A 9,505-nucleotide genomic window follows, 5' to 3' on the forward strand; every position below is an offset into this window, starting at 1 on the left:
GAACAGAACGTGTAGATCCGACCAAAAGCCCATGTTACCTAAAACTGAAAAGGTCTCAAAAGGATGGTTGGCTACTCTAACTTTGGTTTGCCTACATGGTGCTAAGAATCCTCATCAGTATTGTTACGGCAGTGGATAATTTAAATAAGATAACTTTTGCCAAATAAGGCTTATTGGCGATTGTTGCTTTCTTGATGTCTTCTCAGTTTCTTTTTACAGGCTTTTTTTGTTGGTTTAATGAAAGGATCACCAAAACTTTCTGTGGCAGAGAAGACAAAAGAATACCAAGGGGATAGTTCCTCGGTCTGAAGCAGGTTCAAATGGGACTGAGTTTTCTCCTCCTAGAGGTGTTTCACGGAAAGATGAAGTGGTGACAGGACTGAAGAATTGCTCTTCTTCACCGCATTGAGTGTTTACATGTTTTTATCTTGCTACCTTTTAAGACATTTACGTGCATAGGTTTTAGATACATTTGTTGCAAGCAATATTTTAAAAGTTTTGTATCTTCTCTTTGGTTGCCACAGTGGGGAGAGACAATTCCTCCCTACATTTATCTTAGGCAAATTTTTAGACCTCTTCCTGTCTCCTGAGAGCAAAGCACAAAATTACTCCACCAAGGCAAGTAGGTGTAATAATGGTAGGTGGTGTGTAGAGCATGATTGTGCACAAGAAAGGCATGTGGAACTGTGGGTGGCCCCTGGAAGGAAGGAAGGGGGCTTCCTGGAAGTAGGAGGAAAAGGGGCTGACAGAGGAGCAGAGGTGGCAGCTGGAAAACTCTCTCCAGCTGTAGACCAAGAAGGCATAAGTGGTTAAGCTGACGGAAGACAAGAAGAAAGAAAGAGTTTGGGTTTGAGAACCACTGAAGCGTTAGGTAAAGTCAGGAAGGTATTTGGTTGGCAGCCTTGACTGAAATGAGATGCTGGGGAGGTTGGAGCCTCTTGAGTTTTGTTATATCTTTGATCCCCAGCCCTGAGACAATCCAGACTACTAGGACAATGAAGTCATTTCAGATGGCTTTATTGAGAAAGGTTGCTCTGCTGTCATTTTCTGAAAGGCACTGAAATGATCCCTCTTTGGGTGCCGGTTCCCTTCTCTGCCCCACACGACCCAGCTAGCAGTGGGGCGGCCAGAGAAGAATCAGCAACAACACCCCGGGCATCCGTGGGGCGCGAGGGGAAACTCTCCGGTCTCGGCAGCATAACTGTGGTGTGCTCCATGGCAGAGCAACAGAGAAGAGACGGGTACAACTGAAGTGCCAAAACTGAAGATATTTCATAAATAAAAGGGCACAAACAAGGGTGCAAAACAAAACATAAAGAGGCTGCTTCAGAAGATGCCAAAGTGAGGTCAACACAGGTAGACAGATATAGATATAGATATAGATATAGATATAGATATAGATATAGATATAGAGATAGAGATAGAGATAGAGATAGAGATAGAGATAGTGATAGAGATATAGAGATAGAGATATAGATTACATAGATATAGATAGCTATAGCGATAGCTATAGCTATAGATTCAGCTATAAGTAGAGATAGAGATAGAGATAGAGACAGAGATAGAGATATACATACATCTATATAGTCTTTCATGGCAAGTTCCAGAAGCCTTCTGGCCAATCACCGGCTGTTGATCTGCATGGCCACTCCCAGTCAGTCCCAGAGTCCTTTACTCTTCATGATATGCTCACCATAAGTTCTCTGGGTGTCATCCGTTGTGGCTTCTCTTCTCCCGAGTCTTCGTGTTGGTCGTTGATTGTCTGATGTGTGGCCACTGCATGGCCCATCCCCTCCAGCACAAGCTCCCACAACTGCCCCCTTTTGGTTTTATTTAAAATGAAAGGTCTAACAATCGTAGTAAAAATAATAACCTTGTTCTAACTAAAAACAACACAATACTTGATAGACATTAACTAAACTTGAGAATTAAAGAAACAGGCGGGTTGATATTGCGGAGCATAACTAAACAATAAGTAAATCCAATTTTCATTTCCCCTCACTTCTGAGGGCCCGAGTCCCAGGCAGCTCTCCGTCACTTCATTCCCCCTCACTTAACCACAAAACAAAAGAGAACAGAAAATCAAAAGGACTTGTGGTGGCACCCTCCCCTGGTGCCCTTGACCAACCACACAAATCAAAAGGAGAGGTTTTGTGGGGGACTAGCCTGTGGGGGACCTTACGGCGGGGCTGGGCACGGGTCTCCTGTGGGGGCAACAGAGCCCTTCCTCCGGCTGTATGGAGGCTGCCGGCTCTCCTGCCTAAATAAATAAAATAACTGGGTCGGCTGGCTTCTGGGGGTCGCCTACGTCCGTAATCTCTGAAACATGAATTACAACAAAAATCGGGGACTGCTAATACAATAGGAAAGCGGGAGCAGGGTTGGGGGCTGTCGCAAAGTGGGTTAGGGTAGAATCCGGGGAGGCATGGCCGCTACCGTCCTGGCAAGGGCACAGAAAAGGAGGGGAGATGGCAGATGGCTGGTGGCTGGCCTGTGCTCTTGAGCAGGTTCCATCTCCAGTCCTGTCCTTCTCAGGGATAGTGGGTTCAGGGAAGCGGGGGATGGAATACGAGAACTGGGAAAGGAAATCGGTTAAATATTGTGCAACTAAAATTTAAATGTAAGTGATCGTCAAATATACCCTCAATTACCACCAAACATCGCAAAGTAAATGATTTTCAATAATCCCTATATGATCACTGGATATCACTAATAAGGTATCAAACGTACATTGAGACAAAAAACAGGAGTCCATGGGAAAGGTTAAAGTCTAGGGGACGTTCTTCCAGAGCATAGACCCAAGAAGTCCCCTAGCAGGCCCACAGGCCTCCACACTGGCTCACGCAGATCCAAACTGCACCAGTTTTCACTCCCTCATGTAGGCCTTAGTTCCCGTGGCAGAACTCGCCTTCCCACTGGACACTCACCTGTGCCTGAGCCTGTGGAGAAGCCAGGCTCCCTCCCCCTCTGCCCACAGCAACACAGACACTCCCAACCTTTCCCAAGAGCTGCAGCACAACCACAGCCACAGCAGCAACCCCAGCAGTGACACCACTGCTCTGCTCCGTTTTGCCCCACTCTGCTCCTCTAGTCACAGCTGCAAGCCTGTCTCTCCACAACAGGTTGTGCCTGGCGGCAACAAAGCCACAAGACTTCTGCCCGCTTCCAATCCATGCCACAAACCCCATCTATGGCTCTTCCCACATTTAAGAAACACCTGACCATTCCGAAGCAAATTTAGACCTTAATGTCAGGGTGAGAACAAAGGGAAGCTTCCAACACAGTGAAGGTTTTATTTATTATCCTATTTATTTCCACTATCAGTCTAAACAAACTACAAACTACGAGCTAGAAACTAGGAACTAGGAACTAGAATAAACAACTATGGCCTCTTCCAGGGCTAGTATCTCCTCTCGGCCATAAACTGCTGCGTTGCCACGATCAGAGGCGTCAGGCTGGAGGTCGGCTCGGCGGAGGTTACAAACGGATGCTGCCCAAAGAGAAAAAGAAGAAATTAATTTCTACTTACCTCCCAGGCTGAAACAGGCTTTCTCTGGCAACAAGAAAGATACAGAAAGGAGGGCATTCTGTGCACCTCTGTCTCCACATCCAGGACCTTGCTACATGGGGCCAACATGGCTCCCAATCCCACAAATCCATTAATTCAGATGTCTTCAGCTGAAGGAGATTTGGTCTAGGTGACCTTGAAAGGCTCCTTCCAACCCATCCTAGGCCAGGATTCTCCTCTCTTTTCCTTTGAAAAGCCCCCCAGACTGGAGATTCTTAGGAGCGGGGCCCATCCGAGGCCTTGGACTTGAGCAGATGAGGAGCCCCTGGCAGTGGGTGGCTGGCGCATCCGGCAGCCGCTTTGCCTTTTACCTGCAGAAGTTCCTGGGCAGACCAGCGCCTGTCCTCGTCCGTCTCCAGGCAGCAGTGCAGAAAGTCTCGCAACCAAGCGGACTGTTGCCTGGGGTTCTGCAGCTTCGGGCTGCCCCTGGTGCTTATCAGCTGTTGAACCTAGAGCAGAAGGAAATGCCACGCTCTACCTGCCTCTTTCACACCCCAAACTGCTCACACAGACCCCACCGGACAAGCTCCGCTCTCCAGTGGCTCTTTACTCCCTGCCCGAGGGTGGCAGATACCTTTCCTGCCCCTACTAAAAGAACCCAAAGCCCGAGGCAGCCATAGCCAGTCCAATATGCAAAGGCTCTTGCCTTGGCCCCTGATTTCATTGGCTGAGGGAATTAGGAGCAACTCCATCAGCAAAAGCACCCTTTGCTTCTCTGAGCACTGACACCAGCTCTACAGGCGATGCGGAAGACAGACTTTTATCTAACTCTACTATTTCCAAGGATTATTCCATCAAATGCAGCTCAGCACTGCTCACTGCTCCCTTAGGCAAAGCTTCCATCAAGCAAAAGGCATCGTGAGGTTTTGGTGCAGTTCGTGATCAAATGCCAAGGGGATAATCTGGACAAGAAGCACGAGAGACTATGCAGCCTGGAACCCGTCATTTTCAGCTGCTAGCAAGCTTCCCAAGCAGAAGAATGGGAGCAGATTTTGTCAGAGTGACAGCAGTATCTGAGAGTAGTTGCAGCGTACCGTGCGGGAGGTCATCATCAGGTAAGGAGGCGCTCCTTCCACCATCTCCATCCCCACAATGCCAAAGGACCAGATGTCCACTTTGGGGCCATAGGGCTTCCTGCTGAAAATTTCTGGCGCCATCCAGTAAGTTGTCCCAACAGCCGATCTCCGTTTGCTCTGCTCAGCGGTGAGCTGAGCAGAAAGGCCAAAGTCAGCTGAGGAGAAAAAAAACATTCTGATCAAGCCAGCGTGAATTAGGGAAGCCAACAAAAGAATTCCCCACGGTACCAATGTCCAAGAAGGCAGTGTGGAATCCCAGCTGCAAAGGGGCCCTGCTGCCATTCCTCAGGCCTGCAGCCGAGGAAATACGGAATTGGCCACTTAGCAAAAGCCCCCAGTTTCAGGCAGTGGCTTTTAGTCCCCTGAAGCTATTAGACTGCAACTGCCTTGCTTGGGAAGGATCACACACAAGCCAAAGGCACCCCCTACCCCTTCTTCCCAGCAACACCTCCCTGCGCCTTGTGGCTGTGCTCTGCGCTCACAGCAGGGCAGCCTGCACTGCCACGGGCATCAGGGAACCGGCAGTCACCCAAAGGCAGCCCCACACCGCAGCCCGCCACGGCTGAGCCTGGCCAACAACACCCACCCAACTTGACAGATCCGTCCAAGCCCAGGAGAATGTTGTGGCTTTTGACGTCTCGGTGGATCACTTGCTTGGAGCGAAGGAAATCCAGGCCTTGCAGGCACTGAGAGAGGAAAAAGCAACACGAGCCTAAGTGGATTTCGTCCCACAAGCAGGGAATTGGCACATCTGACTTCCTGGGGGATGGTGAGCCATGGCAAGACAGGCTGCTGGCAAAGGCAGCAGAGCCTGCTGCTCCAACACGAGGACAGCAGTGCTTTTCTAAGTGCGGGTGTGTTTGCTTTTGAAAGAGAAAGGGCAATTGTTCCTTTGGCCAGTGCCCTGCAAACACAGACTCAAGAAGCACTGCTGCCGTGGCTGTACTCTCTCCAGCCAGACAACAGTGGCTGCTTTTGCCAACACCACGTTGGCTGCCAGGCTCTCCTTTCAGGCTGAGCTCTGTGAGAGTCCTGCGAGTATCTCTTTGTCTTTGCCACTTGCTTGACATGGTGCCAGCAGCACCTTTGCTCTTAGGAAGGAATGCGGAAGGAATGGGAAGGAACGCAGCGCACACAGGCTCCAGGCAAGTGTTTAGAGAGGCAAAGACAAACACCCTAGAAGAAGGGCAGGGACACTGGCAGGCACTTCCGATGCTCTTGCTACTGCCAGTTATAAGAGAAAGGCAGAAAGGAAGCTCGGAAGGTGAAATCTCTCCTCTCCTTATCACCCATTTGGAAGGACCATCCCGACCAAGCCGTGGGAAGCACAAGCGCCATCCCTTACCTCCCGAGAGACAGCTGCTATCTCTCCTTCTGCCATACGAATCTCCCTAATGACATCGTGTAAAGAACCTCCGTCCATGTACTCCATCACCAGCCAGACTTCCTCGTCCACCAGGTAGCTGAAGGGAGGAAACAACAGCCTGGAGATGAATGCGTGCACTTCCTGATGGATTCTCCTTCCTGTGTCTCTCTCAGAAGAAGACAGGAGGAAGTCAATAATCATTGGCTATGCTCTCCAGGGCTTGAACTCAATCTACAGTGTTTTGTCAGCACATAAGACCCGTGGGAAAAAAAATCAAATGCCAAACCAAACAAAACAATGTGGAGAGAGGACAGGAACTCTGAGGCTGTTGGCTCAAGAAAGACAGGGCCAAGTCCGCTCTTTGAAAGCACACGTCAAACTAGGTATGCCAGCAAAGATTAATGCAGCCCCAATGCAATCTCCTCCCAAGACACTGTCGATCAGTCCAGAAACAGGAATTAACAGCTCCATCCTCTGTCAGCTCCATCCTCTGCCAGCGGTTGAACCGCTGCCTTGCAGGATATGGATGACCTTTCATGGCAGAACAGCAGAACCACTCACCTGTCTAGAAAGGTCACAAGATTGGCGTTCTTATTGCCACGCATGACCTGGATTTCATTCAGGCACAGTTCACTGCTGCTCTCTTCCAGGAGACTAATTTTCTTTATGGCCACCTACAACGACATGGAAAACCGTGAACCAAAGTCTGTGGCGCAGGACCACAAGGGGAAGACGGAGACAGTGATTATGGGATGATGGAGCTGGGCTGGGCCAAACCGCCTTGCGGCTGGACATCAGACCGCTTGCTTGGGCACCTCCCAGGACAAAGAGCCAGATACCCTTTGCCTTGTAAACCTGGGAGAAACATGGTCTAAGCTCTCCACCGCAAAGCTCTAACAACACAGGCTGTGCCCACAGTCTTCCCCCAGGGCCTTACTTTATCATCCCCATTTGCATTCACACACCCCTTGCAAGCAGGAAGCCATTTTGTGCCGGTAAGAATGGAGCAAAACTGCTGGGAAACCTTTGGCACTTCTAGGGGGCTTGATCATTACTCCAGCAACCACTGGCATTCTCCATTGCACAAGAACAAAGCAAACCCTTGCAGACATGACAGATAAAATGCCGTCCTAAAACAGCACTGCAGAAGCTGTGGCGCTGCTTGACGCTTACCTCTTCTCCTGTGGCAGTCTCCACTGCCATGCACACCGTGCCAAAACCCCTAGAAACAAAAGAGCAGCAGAGAAAGAAGAAGTCCTTTAGTCCCTGCAAGTGCAGGACACCGCGGTCCAACCGCGGAAAAAAAGTCCCGGGGCAAAGAGTAAATGGAACACGACAGATTCTCGTCTGGGTCTTTTCTCCCTTTTCTCTTTCTGTATCTGTGCATGTGTGGGATTTTTCCAGGCACATGCCGGTTCGGCCTTCTCACACCTCTCCTTGGAGTCTATCTGCCAAATTCAAGCACCACCACTCAGGCCTTCTGAGAAGTCTGAAGCCATGTAAGAGCCATTGGAGGAAAGCCTCCAGACACAGATCCTTTCTCCAGCTTCCAAGGAAAATAGTGTCCAGCCACAGCCTGCAGCCACAGCCGGAGCAGGCAAAGGCTTCCACTGTTGCGCACACAAATGGAGAAGTACTCAAAATAGAGGATCCTTAGACGGCTGTGTTCTGGGTCCAGAGCCATTGGCAGCTGCTTCTCTTTGGTGCACCAGACACAGGAAGGGCTCTACTTTTCTGGCCACTTCAGCTATAAATGCTGACCAGTACTTAGAGATCATCAGGCATCATCTTAACGCAGTGTCTGAACAGCTTTGGAGCTTGCCTGCTGTCACTCTGGGGAGGTGTGACACCAGCAAAATGCACCGCCCCCCGCTGTGAAGAAGGAGCTGTGGCTGCACTCACCCTTTGCCAATCGTTTCCAGTTCTGTGTACTTAGCCTCAGGATCTCCCTCGCTCACCAGCATCTCTGTAAAAATCCCAAGGAAAGATGTTCACTTCAGAAGAGGTCCCACCCTGCAGCAGATCAGAAAGACAGCCCCACTGTCTGGGACACTCTGCCCTTTCAACTCAGTCAGCTGGGAAACACCACCACCACCACAACCAAAACCACCACCACCACCACCACCACCTCAAAAACAACAGCAGCAAGACAAGCAGCCCTGCAGCACAGATGGCCTGCCCAAAACTAGAAGTCTACACTAAAATCTAAGCACATCGAGAAACAGTCAGAGGAGACAGGGATCAGAAAACTGCAACCAGGAGAAGTGATTGTTGTCTACAAACATTAAGGGCAGCAGGAAAAACAAAACCTTTCTGTTCTTGGCCATGAACACTCTGTGACATTCAACAAAAGCTTTCATCCTTGCAAACATCCAAGGCATCTTGGGTTCTGGAATCAATTCTTATCAACAGCTGCCCTTTCCAGAACAGGAAGAATATTGCAAAGTGCTTCCAGCAGAGCCGAGATCTCCAGCTTTAAGCAGGACTTTGCCTAAACAATGCCCCTCTGCCTTTCAAGAGCAGCAGCTTATGTTATACCCTACTGTGATGGGCCTCAGGAATGAGGTCCCTCAGCCTTTAGGCCAGGCTAAGTTCTGAAGATGACCTTGGCTGTGCCCCACAGGAGCTGGGCCCCACAGGAGCTCCTTGAGGCCTACTCATTCGCTAGGTCACAGCCTCCTGCTCAGCCAGAAACAACCTCTGTTTTCTTTTTGGCATAGAGGGAAGCTCAGGCAAAGCCAAACCAGGCCCAGCTGCCCTCAGAGGCAGGAGCAACACCCCAGGGACCCCTCACCACCTCAAAGCACAACAGCAGGTCCTGTGTGGAGGCCACAGGACCTGGCACTCAGCTGAGGAGGAGCAGGAGGTGGGACAGCTCTTGCTGACACGCGCACACACAAGGCACTGCTCCGGCGGACAAGGATCACAAAGCACATACTCAGCATGGCCAGGCACTTGTCCTCTGTCCTCTCTCCCAGCTGCTCTCTGCTGCCAGAGGAACCAGTCGTGCTCCAGCTGCTGCCAGAGGAACTAGTCGTGCTCCAGGTGCACGAGCTGCTCAGGCTTGAGTTTCCAGCTTGGGGACTGGAGGCTTCTTCAGGGCCTTCAGCTGCAGCTCGTGCAGGTACCAGGACACAGGAGGTGGAGCTCTGGGACAAGAAATTCATTTGGGTCACAAACATGCCTGCACGTCGGAGGTGCCCCTCCGATCCCATTTCAAATGCAAGCTCCTAGGAAGACGCTGCTGGCCACACCCAGGGCTCTTCACCTCTCAGCTTTCGCAGCCCACTTCTCCAGCTCAAGGCGCAAAATCCAAAGGCTGCTTTTACATGACGGACAAAATGACACCAAAGACACTGCTAGCCAAAACAGGCACTTACTGACGTGGGCTGCTCAGGCCGCAGGCTGACAGCAGGGGCAGGTTCATTGGCAGCGGATTCCTCCTCTTCAGCCTCTTCCTCGGGTGCAGAGGCAGCCAGAGCAGGTGCTGACGCT

General features: G+C 50.6%; 1 protein-coding gene across 1 annotated transcript; it reads right to left on the bottom strand.

Annotated features, from left to right (window-relative positions):
* Nucleotides 1-3,351: 3,351 nt before the first annotated feature.
* On the bottom strand, nucleotides 3,352-9,023 carry LOC137466393 (serine/threonine-protein kinase PAK 3-like). The gene is made up of 9 exons (XM_068178147.1): nucleotides 8,949-9,023; nucleotides 7,913-7,976; nucleotides 7,184-7,232; nucleotides 6,572-6,684; nucleotides 5,990-6,107; nucleotides 5,231-5,330; nucleotides 4,603-4,799; nucleotides 3,880-4,017; nucleotides 3,352-3,490 (listed from the first exon to the last, which is right to left on the bottom strand). Exons 1-9 carry the CDS (start codon nucleotides 8,953-8,955, stop codon nucleotides 3,401-3,403), a joined length of 876 nt encoding a protein of 291 aa, XP_068034248.1. The 5' UTR covers nucleotides 8,956-9,023; the 3' UTR covers nucleotides 3,352-3,400.
* Nucleotides 9,024-9,505: the final 482 nt, after the last annotated feature.

Source organism: Anomalospiza imberbis, unplaced genomic scaffold, assembly GCF_031753505.1.
Source record: "Anomalospiza imberbis isolate Cuckoo-Finch-1a 21T00152 unplaced genomic scaffold, ASM3175350v1 scaffold_199, whole genome shotgun sequence".
In the NCBI taxonomy this organism is placed as follows: Eukaryota; Metazoa; Chordata; class Aves; order Passeriformes; family Viduidae; genus Anomalospiza; species Anomalospiza imberbis.

Coding starts and splice junctions, on each gene's coding strand:
- LOC137466393 (XM_068178147.1), bottom strand. Junction 7,233..7,912: donor CTGGAAACGATTGGCAAAGG/GTGAGTGCAGCC, acceptor TTTTGTTTCTAG/GGGTTTTGGCACGGTGTGCA. Junction 3,491..3,879: donor CTGCCCAGGAACTTCTGCAG/GTAAAAGGCAAA, acceptor CTCTTTGGGCAG/CATCCGTTTGTAACCTCCGC.